At 37.5% G+C, this 16825-nt stretch overlaps 1 protein-coding gene across 3 annotated transcripts in view; it reads left to right on the top strand.

Moving 5' to 3' along the window:
- The window catches only part of GK (glycerol kinase), a 57700-nt gene that overhangs the window by 30427 nt on the left and 10448 nt on the right, over positions 1 to 16825 (top strand). For 2 of the 3 annotated variants that reach the window (XM_006881779.1, XM_006881780.1), the window contains exons 8-17: positions 102 to 168; positions 2968 to 3003; positions 3368 to 3435; positions 6712 to 6754; positions 7159 to 7239; positions 13949 to 14027; positions 14877 to 14973; positions 15446 to 15530; positions 16044 to 16164; positions 16272 to 16415. In XM_006881779.1, the coding sequence (XP_006881841.1) occupies positions 102 to 168; positions 2968 to 3003; positions 3368 to 3435; positions 6712 to 6754; positions 7159 to 7239; positions 13949 to 14027; positions 14877 to 14973; positions 15446 to 15530; positions 16044 to 16164; positions 16272 to 16415 (821 nt within the window). Of the gene's footprint in view, positions 1 to 101; positions 169 to 1328; positions 1347 to 2967; positions 3004 to 3367; positions 3436 to 6711; positions 6755 to 7158; positions 7240 to 13948; positions 14028 to 14876; positions 14974 to 15445; positions 15531 to 16043; positions 16165 to 16271; positions 16416 to 16825 lie in introns of all 3 variants that reach the window. The other variant, XM_006881778.1, reaches the window with a different exon arrangement.

Below are 16825 nucleotides of genomic sequence, written 5' to 3'. Positions count from 1 at the left end.
TTTTCTAATGTTACTCACATTTTTTGGCTTTAGAGCATTTAGAAATTTTCAGGTGTTTACTTGAAAAAGTATTATATGCACCCACTCTTTCTGTTTTTCAGCTTTTTTGAAATCCCGATGACAATTCTTCCAAATGTCCGAAGTTCTTCTGAAATCTATGGCCTAATGGTAAAAATGGAAAAACACTTATCTTTGCTTTGGAAAAAATGTAACCATTCAGAATTCAAAAGTGTTACATTTTCTAGTTTAGGAAATTTGTGGCTTTTCTGTGGATGTTGATAGTATGTGAAAGCCGAATTGTAGTACTGTTTAGTTTTAGAACTGGGAAAAACTAGAGACTACTTTTAACTAAGAGTGGCATGGGAATGCTTGACCCAGTTTATGCTTATCCAAATAACTTTAATAATTGTGATAACATCTTTTCATTTATAGGAGGAACTATTTACATTTTCATTGTATTCTTTTTCCTGTTAACTTTCTTTTAATGACCAAATCATGTTATGTATTAGATATTTTGATAGCTGGTGCAAAACTTTAGCAAAAAAGTTTTTTAAAAACGATTGCTACTTCAGCTAGTTTCTGTAATACGCATGATTGCTATTGGCTTTAGGAACTTGGAAAAACAGTATTTCCATCTAAAAGTGTCCTTAAGCCTTGTTGAGCATCCCTATTGAAATGTAAGGCATGAAAACCTGTGAGGGGATTGAATTGATATATGAGCACAGAAATCTGAAATTCATAATAAAACTTGGGGAATAAATGTAACAACAATTGAGGAAGGCGATCTGGTGGCCTAGCGGCAAGAAGCTGCACTGCAATCCCAGAGGTATGCAGTTTGAATCCACCAGACACTGTGCTGGAGAAGGAGGGGCAATTTCCTCCTGTACCAGTCAGATCCAATTTGACAACACACACACACACACACACACACACACACACACACACACACACGCGAATAAAATTTTAAAACAGTTGGGGGAAAAAAAACCCAAAACATTGTTTAGATATTTCATGGAAAATAATAGACACTTAACTTACAGAGTTGAACACTAAATGCTCTGGTTTGAGCAAAAAGTTTGAGCGAGAATTTTAAAGGCTTCCTATATAAAAGCTTTTTAAGGCAACATGGAATATTTTTAATGGAAACATAGTCAGTACTCTGTTTTGGATCATTTCATAGTTGCCAACCAAGTGACATGGGCCTGGGGAAAAGAGTATTCTTGAGAAATCTTTTCTGCGGATGGTTGAAGAAACATTTAACTGGATTAGTTCTCTTGCATTTAAAATGTTATGCTTCTGTCCCCCTTTTTCCCCCCTGCTGACTATAGAGAATCTCTCATAGCCTGGTGAGTAGGTTGCCCACCAATTATGCTCCCCATTCATTTGGAAAAGATACAGTGCATTTCCATGTATGTTCAGATAGGCTGAAGTTCATTTGCTAAACACATGTAGCTGGAAGTTTGAGCCTCCAATCTATTGACACTAAGTCAGGTTTTAGTGTTGGTGGTGTTTTTAACTTTAATGTTTGTTTTTTACATTTTCTCTAAGACTATTTTTAAACTTATTTATTTTTTTAAAACTTTTTTAAAAAAACCACCTATGGCAGTTCCTGGAATCACAAATTCTGTTTCCCATGACAGAATACAGTTGTATGCTTTGAGCTTTATCATAATAAGGAAATGAGGTGTGGTTTTAAATGTCTTAAGCATTGTAAATGGCAGCTTGACCAACCTTTTAGACCAGGTAGTTGGAAATGCACTGTCACTTTTTCTGCATGCTTCACTGAGGACGCTCCTCCTGTGGTCCCTCCCTGTGAAGAAAAAGGAGCACTTTACATGCCTGATTGCACATAGTAGTAGATCCTTCTAAGAGGCTTGATCCTTTCATTTCAGAAGTATAAGCAAAGACTTTCTTTCTTAGTAGTTAAGTATAACTTAACTCTCTTGGTTTCCTATTAATCTACTTTAAGACCTTTGTAAAGTTTTTAATTACACTTTCCCTTTATCATTCAGGTTTAATATTCAAAGACTATATAGAGTAAATAAAAGGAGCAAGTCTTGAATTAACCAGAAAGAATGATAGAAAGAAAATACCAGATAGATAAATCCAAACCCAAACCCAAACCTCATGCTGTGGAGTCTGTTCTGATCCATGGAGCCCCTCCACTGGCTTCGTAAGGCTGTGGCTTTTCACCCACGAAGCTCATGAGCTCATGATGGATTCAACTTGTAGGTTAGCAGCACATACTGCACTATGCTCCCAGGACTCTGTACCATATCTAGAGTGGTGGCATCTATTTTATAAAGGAACTCCTTAAATCTTGTTTTTCTTCTAGAGTGCTGGCCATATTGAGCAAAACAAATACCACTGTTCTTAACATAAATTAACCCTTGCTTATCTAAATGGGAAGAAGAATTTTTTGCAATGAAAAATCCCCACTCTCTGGAAGGAAACTCTTGTGTTTCCTTCTTGCTTATCTTAGGAGCAGTTTGAGTAGAATTTTTGCAGCCTTCTGAAATAAATAGGCCACATGCTAGCTTGGCAGCCATTCATCATCTGCTCCTTTTAAAGGATATGTTAGGCATTTCTTAATTATGACAGTAGTTAGCGCTAATGGATTCAGCTATCAAGTAGTCCAGTCCCCATTCTATATATCAACTTAGTGACGTATAGAGAGGTATCAGCCTGCTCAGGGACTTCTCACTAAGTAGCTGAACCAGGAGGAAAGTCCAGGCCTCCTCCTGACTCTTAGCCCATCATTTTCATCTTCTTTCTCTAATACCATGTCTCTTCTTTAAACCTGTATGTCTAGCAGCTCTCTCTATACCATTCATGTAGTGAGAAAAACATTTGCTTTGTCTTGTCTGCTCACATGTCAAAGCATGTTGCTATTCGTTCTGATTCATATTGCAGTTAAGTAAGCCAAAAATGTGTAACTGTTCATAATTCTTTTTCTTATTTCATTAGAAAGCTGGGGCCTTGGAAGGTGTGCCTATATCTGGGGTAAGTTAATCATCAGACATTTCCCTATTAGCCTCCACTCCTATCTGCTTTCCTTCTTTATCTTAGCTAATCAACCAGCCCTTTCCTAAACTATAGAGAACAGGTGACAACAGCCAAACTGGCTGATTTTTGTTCTAATGGTATACTCTGAGGGCCACTGAGAATCTTTGAAATAAATTAATACATGACCCCTCTAACTTTGCCTTCTCATACCTAAATGGCCTACTGAGAGTAATGTAAGAAACATAAGCAGTTCATTCTTTGCTAAGTAATAAAGGAAAAGGAAAGCTTAGCTTAGGGCTGTCCTAAAAGGCAATTTATAACATTTTAGTCATTGTTTTTCTTTATTGTTTTATACTTTCAGTGCTTGGGAGACCAGTCTGCTGCATTAGTGGGACAAATGTGCTTTGAGGATGGTCAAGCCAAAAACACGTGAGTTTAAAAAACAAAGTTAAAAACACTTCGCTAACCAGTAACTGACTATTGTATTTTGTTTCCTCTTTAATACTTTTAATGAGGAAAAGCTATTGACGTTTTCCCAGGCCAAAATAAGTACCTTACTCAGATTATATAAATTGGTTACCCTTTTCTCCCTTTACCTTTAAAATAAGATCTATCGTGCCATATGCAAAGATACCATGGAAGCTTGTGAAGGTTTCCTAGTTTCCTAGTCTTGCTGTAACACAAATACCACCAATGAGTGACTGTAAAGAGAAATATATTTCCTCACAGTTCAGGAGACTTCAAAGGGCAGCTCTTGGGGAAGGCACTCTCTGGGTTCTGAGGGAAGAGCTTTGTCTTTTTAGCTTCTGTCGTTCTTGGCTATCCTTGTCTTTCCTCCAGTTTGTCCTTGTCTGTCTAATCGCTGGATTAAAAATGCAGCGCACCACATCACTAGAGCTCCTTTCCACAGGTAGAGAGGTCAGTATCCCACCACGTATTTTGGCAAGATACAATTCGTTCCGTGACAGATACCTTCACTTAATAAAATTCATTACCTTTCGTCTGTCCTTGAAAGGAAGCTTTGGTTTTCAAATCTCAGTGAACTTTTTCTTTTCTCGGAAGGTTAGGGGAGAAGACGTGGCCTGGTCTTAATTACTTATGGCATTTTCAATAGTATTTTTTTTCTGGCACCTTCCATTACCTGAATGCTCTCCTTTGATAAGAAGCAGAGTGGACTTGGGGGGAGGGATTGCACAACAATGAAAGTTTTACTTTTCAAGGAGAAGAATGAATTTTGGGGTGGGGATTGGGCAGGGAGAAAAGTGCAACAATGAATGAATGAATGGAAACCCAAAGAATGATAGAAATGTTCACTCCCCTCTCCGAAAAGAAAAAGAAAAAAAATGATAGAAATGGAGATCGACTACATTTTTCTCCTAATTTCATGTTCCAACTACTCACATGCAGAGCCTGTTACAAACCTATCTGAAAGCAATAAAATCACTCCCACAGCTGCTGAGAAAGGTTAAGTGGTTTTGCTAAAATCATAGCATTGATGCAAATCGGAGCCAGATGGCAAATCCACTCTGCTGACTATATCTCAAGCTCTTTCTACTGGACCATTAACTACACTTATTAGAAGGTAGTTTTTTCAACATTAAAAAATAATGCCACCTCATTACATGTACTGATGAGTGGAAACACATATACTTTAAAAAGTGGAAATGGTTATAACTCCAGTTAAGTGTTGTAGACACATGATCTCATTTAATTCTTATAACTATACTAATAGCCCCATATTATAAGTGAGGAAACAGAATTCAAGCACCTTATTTATTAACACCAGAGCTAGAAAGCAGGAGAAGCAGTATTTGCACCCAGATCCATCTCCTTTCCCAGCCAGCGTTCTTAGCCTCTGTGTCCCCTGGAAACCCAATGGAGGGTCAGCTCTAGGTCAATTCCAACTCAAGGGCAATGGTTTTTGTGTGAGCAGGAAGCTGTCTGCATTTAATTGTTCCTTGCTTGAGAATTTCCTTATTCTCCCATCAATTTAACTTTAGCAGTTCTTTTGTGAGTAGTGGAATCCTGACGTAATTAGATTACATGGTCTTGTTTAGCAGGGTCAGCAGTCATCATGCAAGAGTGTGACATTTTTGGGGAAAGAAGTGAGACAGGTTTTTGGGAAAGAAGCGAGGAAAATTCTTTTCAGGTCATGGTAACCTGAGGTTTCGATCAATAAAGTTTAATTCACCATGTATTTAGAAACACATTGCTTTCAACTTTATCAGATATCTCTGATTGCCATCAAGTCGGAATCGACTCCTGCATGACCACTGGGTTTCAGAGGCCATAAGATGTATGGGAGGAAATTACCTGTCTTGTCTCTGAGGAGACCAGAAAGGCACCACCTAGTAATATTTGACAAGTGTTTTTACAAACTTCAGACTTACCTACAAACTATCGTTAGGAGTCTACTCCCCGTAGAAGTCTATTATGTTCTGTGTATAAATATTAGCTTTTTATAATAGTTGCCTTATGCCGTAATAGGCCTTCTGTGATGCTTTTTTGTTATTCAACATCATTTCCTCTTTCATCCATGCTGTGCAGTGAGATGACCACCAGGGATGGTAAAAGGAGAGGAATAAAAATTAATGAATAGATAAGTTAGTGAAGGGAATGGCACTATACAATAAGGGGTTGATCAGAAACTATAATTACAATGAATGATAGTTAATGTTATGAAACAATGATTGAATGAAAAACCAATGTGATATGTAAACTTAAACGCAAATAAAAATTTAATCTAGAAACCCTATTACATTAAAAATCTGAGGTTCATAATAACAAATGAGCACAGCTTTGAGATGCACAGCAAAACATTATCATTACTGTAGTATGTTTAAGACGTGTTAGAATATCTGTTTTTTACTTTTCTTTTATACTTAGAAAGGCACAACATGTACTAAGACAAAATATTTGACTGACAATGAACACAAACCTACATGGCTGTTCTGAGCTAGATACAAATAAAGATAGGTTTAGGACCAGAGCTCATCCATAACACAGGGACTGCACATTAATCCTGTGCTTCCTATTTCCCTCTGACCCATACTGCTATCAGTCTGGGCTGCTTATCTGTCCAGCACAAGTTAAAACTACTCATTAATGTCAAAGTGCCAGACTGAGTCCAAAGCTTACACTGATAAGGCTGCCACAAAATAAACTCAGTCCTTTCACGTCAGCAGATTGCATTTTGGCTTTGCAGGGAGCATTTCTTTTTCCTTCTTTCAGCCACTCCTATGCCCCTGCTCCACTTTCCCAGCCTCCTGGACCAGAAAGTAATACTTCTTTTAGTTTATGATTGCAAAACTGATAGACCTAAACTAGGCATTTCCCTTGGTAAATAGCTGTTAGCCATGGTGTTTCACCCCCAGATTGATTATTAGTAGTAATGCAACTGTGAAATACTCCAGGGGTGGTTTACAAACACAGCCCTGGGCTGTGACTGAGTGCATGTTAAATACTGTACCTGCATTTCCCCCCCCTCTTTAAAATGACACTAAGTCTGTTTTCTTCTATGTTGATCTTTATTATTCCATAAAGAGTATACAGTGCTTTGTTAACTTTTAGAACTTTTCTATAACTTTGCCTTAATGGCTATTATTAAATGTCAACTTGGATGATTTATTATTAATGTTTTGGAATTTTCTTTAATAAAATTGTCATACTGTTCCTTATTTCTCCCCCACCCCACCCCAACTATAGGTATGGCACGGGCTGTTTCTTACTGTGTAATACCGGACATAAGGTTGGTTTGTTTTGTTGCTTTTAATGAAAAGATTATTAAACATTTTTTAATTTCATCTACGTAGTACTTAAGCCTAATTTAAGCATTTATTTAATCTCACTTAGTAAAACAGATAATTAGAATCAACTTGACAGCAACTAACAACAGGCTTGACCTTTTAACTAAATAAAAGCCATACATTTGAACTCAACGAAAGCCATACATTTGAATTGCCTGCTTAAGAATCATTTCAAGTGCTTTGAATTTTCTGTTTTTAATTGCACTCATGGGAAATCTAGACTGGGACTTGTTAGACTAGTCTTGATGCAACTCTAATTTAGAAGACAGTTGAGTGTAGTTTTTTTAAAAAAATATTCTCATACCATCTTTTCCAAACTGCTTAAGTTTCTTTCTGTTTTGTACAGTGTATATTTTCTGAGCACGGCCTTCTGACCACGGTGGCTTATAAACTAGGCAGAGACAAGCCGGCAAATTACGCCTTGGAAGTAAGTTCCTTTAAATTGATGTGCATAATCTGGCAAACATTCAGGGCTAATGAAAATTATAGTTTTTTCCTAACAAAGTGTTTCTTGGACTGAACAGGAAGTCAGTTCTTAGCTCAGGTATTTGTGTGTATTGCTTGACTACTCTGCAAGATGATGTGTCCTATCTTTAAAGCTTAATGAAAGAATTGATTCAATCAAGAACATTCCTTTCATTTTGGAAAATTCTGGATTCTTATAACTAAAATAGTGTTTCAAAGATAAGCCATTTATCTCTCCATAAAAATAAATTTTGTGTTAACATTTTGATGTAAGAAACAAGATGAAATTTTGCCATTTAACACTCAGAGCACTAGTTTTATGTGTTTGAAAATTATAACCAGAATATGTATGTTATTGTTATGAGCTGTCGAGTCACTTGCGACCCTATGTACAAGAGCCCTAAACCCTGTTCTATCCTGTACCAACCTCACTGTCTCTGACACAACTATTACCCCAATCATCGAATCGATCCATCTTATCGAGGGTCTTCCTCTCTTGTGCTGTCCCTTCACCCTCCCAAACATGATGTCCCTCTCCAAGGACCTGTCTCTCCTTGCAACATGTTCAAAGTATGTCAGATGAAGCTTCAGAATCCTTGCCTCCAAGGAGCAGCCTGGCTTCACCCTCTCCTTTGCAAACAGCAAACCTGTGTTCTCCTAGCAGTCCATGGTATATTCAACACTCTTCTCCAGCACCACAGCTCAGAGGCATCAATTCTTCTGTCATCCTTAGTCATTGTCCAGCTCTCTGATGCATTGCACGCAATTGCGAAGACAATGGCCTGGATCAGGCGCACCTTAGTCTCCAGCCTGACGTCATTGCTCTTCAGTACTCTGAAGAGAGTTCCCTGACAGCTGACTTGCCCAATGCATTTTGTCTTTTAATTTCCTGGCTGCTGGTACTGAAGCTGCGCTGTCAACTTGAAGGCATGTGGTTCGAATTCACGAGCCACTCCATGAAAGGAAGGTGGGCAGTCTCCTCTGCAAACCTGCTACAGAGCCAGCTATTGGTCAGTTCCAACTGAGTGATACATAACAGCACAACAGACATAATAATAAAGAGTAAATTATCTCTTTTTCTCATACAGGAGACAATCGGGAGATTTAGAGATGTGTGAGAATTGGGAAACATCTCATGTATAGGAGTCACCCGATCTTCATTTACCTCTCCACATGAAAAGCATTCTTTTGTATGCTCTACTGATAACCTTCTGACTTCTATCAGAGTAGCTCCAAAAACTGAGCTTTCAAATATGAGACAGCAGCTGTCATTTTTTTCCCTGTCTTTCTACTCCAGAGTAAGTTTTCTTAATTTCCCAATGGCACATTTTCTAGTTGTGTGCTCTGTTAATTAAATGCTTCCAGAAAGTAATATAATAATCTACCTATGATTCCTGGGTGGTACTAATGTCTAACACTCAACTAGTAACCATAAATAAGGCTAGCTGTTTGAATCTACCTAATAGATAGAACAGGTACCATAGAAGGAGCTATGGCAATCTACTACATTAAAATCACGGCCATTGAAATTATCTTGGAGCAGAGTTCTGCTCTGAAATTGTGAGGTCACTATGGGCAAGAAATGACTTGACTATGATTTTTTCTTTTGGAGGTACACGTGATCTGATCCATATCTGACAGTGTTTTATTGCTCATTATACATATGACCTCTCCTGCTGTAACCTGAGAGTTCACTAATTGAGTCTCATAATCCCCTCATGCCACTAGTTTGCAAAGCATGAGTCAAAGCATTAGTCTCCCACTAATTTTTTCCAGCGAAATGTTGTCAAACCAAACCCTTCCTGCTCTTCATTTGCATAGATTGTGTTGTTTTCATCTAAATTCAGGTCTTTACTCTTCCTGTTCATTTCATGAAACTAGTTTCAGCCTTTCCCAATGCACTCAGTTCACCTTTTACTCTGTTACTCTTCCAATTTTGTCTCATCTGGAGGCTTAGTAAGCACTTACGTTTTATAACTTTGTGTCAATTCATATATGTTGGATTTTTCTCTTAGACCACTAGAACACATAAAGAGGGAGATTAAATCATGATATCATATGTAACTACACCCTCAAATTCCTTTGTCTGTGATTTGGAAAGTGAAGTAGAAATCACTCTTGACCTCTAAAAAGTTGTCATACATACATGCCTAATTGTACATTCCTTTCAAACAGCTGTTCCCCCTCATTTGTTCTAGTGCAGTGTTCCTTATCTGTCCATGATTTTTCTAATCTCCTTTGAATTGCCTTTCATTTATGTCTCCTTTGCTAATTTTGAAGCACTAATTTTTTTAATTTAAAAAAGAATTCTTCTGGTGCTTACCTTTTTTAAGAGAATATTTTCTAGAGCAATTTTAAATTTACAGAAAAACTACTCAGGAATATAGAGTATTCCCATATCCCACCATACTTTCCCACCACAGTTACTTCTGTTACTAATACCTTGTATTAATGGGGTACAATGGCTACAGTTGAACCAATACTGATGCCTTGTAATAAACAAAAGTCTGCAGTTGATGTTACTGTTCACGCTTTGTGTTGTATAATTCTATAGGATTTGGCAAATTTGGCATTGTTGCGTAGCCACCATTATAATAACAAGCAGAATAATTTTGTTTCCACTGTCCCCCTCTGTGGATTCTACTTACCTATCCCTCACTCTTACTCCTTAAAACGAAAGGAGTAATTCATTTCTTATATATATACACAATAATTAATACTCTGCAAGCAATGGTAAATTATATTTGCTGGCTTATCAGTTTCTATGTCCATTGTCATTTATTTGGACTACACCTTTTACCATGTCCTATACTCCATCCCCCTTTTTGTTAATACTTGAGAAACATCCTGTCATTTCTTTTAATATCTTGGACCATGAGCCAGGTTTTTTATGGCTTTTTTTGTTTTGTCCTCTAGGGCAAAGGAAAGTCCTCCTTTAATAATTTTGTTTTGATATCCCTTCTGGACATTTTTACTCTCATAAGGTTTTGCTATCAAGGTCAATACAGTTCCTTTCTAGATAATCTGGTTCACTGTCTGGGAGTTTAGAACATGATCTCCTTATCACTGATGTTCTGTAGTTTTACTGTGATTTCTGCCCCCCCCCCAATCCCAGCCCCCAGGATTAGATTTTTTCTTTATCTTCTTAGGTACTTGGTGTATGTCTTCATTTCTCAGCAATTGTCTAGTCAAATGTTCTTTCTCCTCTACCATTACTTCCATTCTCTTCTGAAATTGCCGTTAGAGTAATACTGGATGCTCTCATTTTCCATGTCTTTTAACTTCTTTCATATATTTTTAAATCTTTGTTTTCTGTGCTATATCCAAATGGGTTTTTCAATCTCTAGCCTTTTTTGTTTTAAAAAAAAGACTTTTTATTATTATTTGAACATTTACAAAGCATATTGGTTTTTCATTAAACATCAATACATTTTCCCCCCACTCATTCATTATTGCATTTTTCTCCCTATCCAGCTCTCCACCCCAATTCGCTTTTCTCTTTGAAAAGTAAAAGAAAGTCTTTCATTGTTATACAATTCCTACTCCCAAGTGCACTCCACTATGCAGCCTTCATTCTGGACTCCTGGCATGATAATAATACTTAATCATATATCCCTTTTAAACAGTTCTCTCCCTCATCTGTTTCAATGCAGTATACATTATTTGTCCACTCTTATTTGTCTTTATTTGTCTCCCTGCAATCCCAATGTTAGTCCTGTTTTACAACAGTGGCACTATGCAGTATTTGTCCTTTTGTGACTGAGATATTTCGCTCAGCATAATGTCCTCCAGGGTCATCCATTTTGGATAATATTTCATGAGTTCTTTGTTTTTTACTGCAGCATAGTATTCCATTGTATGAATATACCAGAGCTGCTTTATCCATTCATTTGTTGATGAAACCATAAGTGCCACCCAAGCAGAATATACACACCCATGTTCATTGACAGTTTTGTTCACAGTAGCAAAGAGTTGGAAACAAATAAGTGGAAATTATGCGTGGAAGAAATGAATAAATTCTTTTTTTTCACACAAGAGACAACATACAGAGACAAAACAGGACAGGATGGAACTGGACCAGCCTGGGCAGCTGTGCTGTCTTTATTTATACCTTTTAGAAACAAATAGATGATTCACAGGGAAATAGAAACTTTAAGGGTTACTTCATAGAGCCCAGGCAGGCCAGGTATGAGTAGAAACATTAAGATTACCATAGGGCCCGGATGGGCTGGGTACATAGTTAGATACATTCAACCAAGACTTCTTTGTATTCATGAACTGTGCTTTCTCTCATCTTGCAACAACCTTATCAAGAGCAGGAATAATAATGAAAGTCAGTGTCTCTTTTAGAGGTATGAGAACTGCTTGCAGTCTTCCTTCTCAGAGCGCCTTGTGAGATCTTGCAATCTTCTTTCTGAAGACACCTTCTGTGTGCGAGGCACACAGCCATATGCTAAGGATGCAGTCCTTTACATTCTTTGGTCCTCTACAATATACCCAGCAGTGGGTCAAATGGTATCTCTGTTTGCAACTTTTTGAGAAAGCTTTCCATGGTGGTTGCACCATTTTACACTCCCATCAATAGTGAATAAGGGTTCCAGTTTCTCCACAACCTCAGCAGCATTTGTCGCTTGCTGCTCTGTTTCTATTCTGACTGGGGTGAGATTATATCTCATAGTTGGTTTTTTTTTTTGCATCTCTGAGTCTAACTCCCATTTCTCAATTTCCTTTTAAGCAATACAAAACAAAAATAGCATCATACAGTATAAATTCTCATTTGCGTCCTCAATGTTTCTTTTTAAAGATAGATTATTTTCCAGCTATAAGTTTGTTTAGTGCACTTAAAAAACAATCTTTTTACTCTGATTTGAGTGAGAGAAAGTTGGTTTCCATTCAACCATTCATACGCATTTTGTGATTCTAATTTCCTTTCATCCTTCCATCTTACCCCTTCCTGCCTTCTAATCTCAATTCTCGGACACTGCTCTTTGGATACTATATAATTGGTTGTAAAAACTGAGCATCACCTTATAGAAAATTCTGTAGGCTTGCCTGTTTGTGCCACAGGGTGTGTTCAGTTCCAGTTTCAAAGGGTGCCTGAAAACCATAGTCTTGGAGATCCACACAATCTCTCAGATTGGTAAATCTGACCATTTTTATGATTTTGAGTGGTTTCCCTCCCACACAGTTTTCTCCCAGCCTACCCAGGACCCTCTAATATGATCACTTTTTGAGGGGTTAGCAGAAGTAGCCAGGCAGACGCCAGCTAGTTCTAGTCTCAGGTTACAGATGGTGAGGTTTATGATATTTCTTAATGACATGCACTAATTGTTTCTGCATCTTTGACTTTCTTCACTCTTTTTTGCTCCAAACATGAAGGGACCAATCGTTAGCGGATTTCTTAATAAATTTCTTCACTTTTCACTTCCTGATAGGGACCTGATAATCTATTACCTTCTGTGCTCCCTGTATTGGGAGGAAACCAGTGGTCACCAGTCTTTCTTATCCACCAAGCTAGAGCTTCATTTTCCATAAAGCTGTAGGTTTAGTCAGCAAAAATTTCCAGCATCCCTATGCAAGTGGGCGAAGTTCAAGCATTGAATCTGATTCTGTAATTTGTCTTTCACAGGCATTTCTTAAACATGGTTTTTCTTAAGAATGTATACAGCAGAACAACATCAATTCAACAGTTGATTGTAGTCTTTGAGTTGTACAGTCCTTCTCACATAGCTGAGCCTCCTAGGGCTTTTCAGAGTCTATAAATCACACGGTGGGAGATCACTCATCTTTGCCCTGTGGAGTCGCAAGTAGATTCAAACTGCTAGATAGGTACTGTCTTTGAGTTAGCAACATAACTCCCAAAAGACAAGCCACCAGAGCTCCCTAGAAGGGAATGAGACACCCCCCCCCCACCTCTGCCAGTTATGTTTAGGACAGTGCTGTTTAATATGGTAGCTAATAATCACATGTGGTATTGAGTATTTGGAATGTGGAGAGTTCAAATTTGGAAGTGTAGAGTATACACCAGGTCTTTTGCATAAAGTTCTACCAAGTATTTTAAATATAATTATACAGTAATTATAAAGTAATTATACATTAGTTTTAAATATATTGTATTAGATAAAAGATTCAAATAAAATTTACCTGCTTTTTACTTTCTGTATGTTGAAAAGAAACATTTTAATTTTATATATGACTCATATTTTATATAAGGCTCATTATGTGTCTAAGATATTAAAGAAAATATTACATATGTACTAGTATTTGGTTGCTACCTTCCTATCTTTTCCTGAAAGAAATCTATGAATAAAATATTTTAAGTCTCTTTAAACAAAAGAGTCACTTAAAAGATGAAATATCAGCCAGGTTATGTCTGTTAGATTCAGCTGGATGAGTGGCTTCTCCTAAATTGTTTCGCTTCAAAGCAAAGACTTTCCTAAATTGTCTCACTAAACATAGCAAAGTTAGGAAGGATTTCACTTTTTCCCCTCCAAGAGTCCTGAAAAACTTTTATTAGTGACCCAGGTAAAAGTATTTTTGTATTAGAGGAACGAGTTTATCGTATTTGTAGAAGTCCTAAAGTTGAAATTGTTTGAATTCTATCCATTTGGTAGTGTCACACAAATTCAGAGTAACTCTATGTCCTACCTCAATTCTTTTTGTTTCCTTAGGGCTCTGTAGCTATAGCTGGTGCTGTTATTCGCTGGTTGAGAGACAATCTTGGAATTATAAAAACCTCAGAGGAAATTGGTAAGCGTGTTCTAACAAAGGGTTAGAAAATTTGAATAATGAAACCTTTTCTGTTTTACCTCTGCGATCTGTAAACACATGTTCTGTGCCCCATATGTGACATTCAATTATATGAATCCCTTTTATGAGTTTGACGTCTACATAAAAGACTGTTTAATGAGGAACAACAAACAGACATAATTAGCGATGGTTGTTCAGAAACTGGCAGGGCTGAACACAAAAATTACCCAAGTGTAAAATTGAACCCCAAAGATTGCCAGGATCTACAAGTAAGGTAGTCCAGCTACTTTTTAAGTTTCCTGATGAGAAATAGCGTCTACTTCTAGATTAAAGTGAGCATTAACATTTTAGTGCCTGTAATTTAAATAGTATTTCCTGTGGGAGAAAAACAGGCAACCTCCTCCTGCACAATTTTTTGCCTCTGAAAAACCACTGGCAGGTCAGCCATGAGTTGGTTCTGCCTCGAAAGTACATAACAGCAACAATATGGCTATATTCTGTCTGTTAGATAATAGTTTTGAACTCATGTACCCCTTCTTTGTCTACTTGCTTTTCTTTGCTGGAAGGTGGGACAGTCAGAAATAATATTTCAATGGCGGTGACTAAAATATGTTCAGGACACTAAGCCAGTTTCTTTATTTCTTGAACTGGATTACATTATAGTAGGAGTATTCAGTGTGGGGAAACTTGTTTTTGTTGCTTTCTAGAATACTTTTATGATTAGGACCATTTTGTTATGACCAAGAGTGGGAAACTAAAAGTATTGTCTTAATTCAATAAGGAAGTGTATTTTGTGGAATAAAGTAAGTAGGATATAAGTATTTTTTTTCTTTTCCTTCTTAATATTAGAGAAACTTGCCAGAGAAGTTGGCACTTCTTATGGCTGCTACTTCGTCCCAGCATTTTCAGGGTTATATGCACCTTATTGGGAGCCCAGTGCAAGAGGGTAAGTACTGATATTGTGTCCTTGTTTGGATCTCTGTGTCTTCACTAAATCTTAATATGTGTACAAAGTTATTTTCAGATGACTTTAATGTGTTGAGGAAATATTTTTCTTTGTGAAATATGGTTTCAGAACCTGTAGACTCCAAGTTATTAATCAAAAGACAATAACCCCCCTGCCTTATCCCTATACATGTTAGTGTTGTTCTCTTTTGATCTTCAAGATATCTGTAAGTTGTGTAGCAAAGGGACGTGAATGAATTCTGATTTAGTTCTATTCAAATGTATCATGCACTCTTTCCATATGTGGCTATAAGATGATGGACTAGAAAGATTTTACCAGTTAACATTTATAATTTTCTTTCTCCGTTTCTGTCCACTTTTCCATTTTATCTTTTCCATTTATCTCTATTTGGGACATTTTAGGTTGCCAATTCATTTATTGCATTCTCATAGTCAAATTTTTGTGTTTTTAGGATAATCTGTGGTCTGACTCAGTTCACCAATAAATGTCATATTGCTTTTGCTGCATTAGAAGCTGTTTGTTTCCAAACCCGTGAGGTAATAAATGAGTCTTTTGTTTCATTTACTCTCTCCTAAGCAAAATATATAGTATTCTTGAAATGTATTTGAATATTCAATAAAAGATGACTAATGTTGTTTATACATCGCGTAGGAACTGACCCATAGCTGACCTTCCAGTGGGTTTTTAGAGGCAGTTAATCGCACAGGAGGAGATTGCCCATCCTTCTTTCTCCAGCTGCCATTTTCTTCTAAATTCCTGTTACATGCCAAGCACTGGGTACTTACAGTTGGGGGTTGCAAAGAGCAAAGAGCTTAGAGATGGGAAACAAGGCTGCAAAAATAGATTTGTTGGATTCGGTTGAGTACAGGAGTGAGAGGAAAGGCTGGTTGTAACCAGATGAAAGAGGGCTTGGAAGACCTGAATGGGAAGTCCAAGTTGATCCTGCACACTTTGGAAAGCTATTGAAGGCATTTGAGCAGAAGATCGCCATGTTCAGAGGTGTTGGTGTAAAGTAGTTTAATTATGTAATCGCCTTTGGTTTATTTAAGATTTTGGATGCCATGAACCGTGACTGTGGAATTCCACTCAGGCATTTGCAGGTCGATGGAGGAATGACCAACAACAAGATTCTTATGCAGCTACAAGCTGACATTCTGTATATTCCAGTAGGTTAGTAAGCATGCATTCTTTGAAACCCTGAGTACTGTTTCTTTCAGAACAACTTCTTTTTAAGCATATGTAAATGCAGAGATATTGATGTAGCTCTCTCCCATCAGTGAAGCCCTCGATGCCCGAGACAACTGCACTTGGAGCTGCCATGGCAGCGGGGGCTGCGGAAGGTGTTGGTGTGTGGAGTCTAGAACCTGAGGATTTGTCAGCAGTCACGGTGGAGCGGTTTGAACCACAAATCAATGCTGAAGGTACATGTAACGAATGGCTCTTGCAATGACATACACTGCCTAACATCTCTTTGTACTTCTAACTTACTATATGCCTGTCATCCCATAAGGTTATAATATACTCTTTTTTGGTTAAATCATTTGTTTTATTTAAAAACCATAGGGTTGTGCTTCTGTATAAAGTCTGTACATCTAGCAATGTAAAATACTGACACATTAAACCAAAACAAAAATTAAAAACTCAGAATCTTTGATTCAACGCTCTAGTCTTTCCAAAGAGAAAATAAATAATGTCAGAGTCAGAATTTTGGAGCAGTTGGCGTGCCTCTCTTCATATTACTTTTTGACTGGCTGCCTGAGCGCCGACGATGATGGAGCTGAGCTGTTTGTGCCGCCGCCGCTGCCATAGCCATTGGATGCTGCAAGAATCA

This window comes from Elephantulus edwardii, unplaced genomic scaffold (genome assembly GCF_000299155.1).
Source record: "Elephantulus edwardii isolate Elephantulus edwardi_28Jun2011 unplaced genomic scaffold, EleEdw1.0 scaffold00016, whole genome shotgun sequence".
NCBI classification, from domain to species: domain Eukaryota; kingdom Metazoa; phylum Chordata; class Mammalia; order Macroscelidea; family Macroscelididae; genus Elephantulus; species Elephantulus edwardii.
This window is presented reverse-complemented; position numbering and strand designations above follow the sequence as displayed.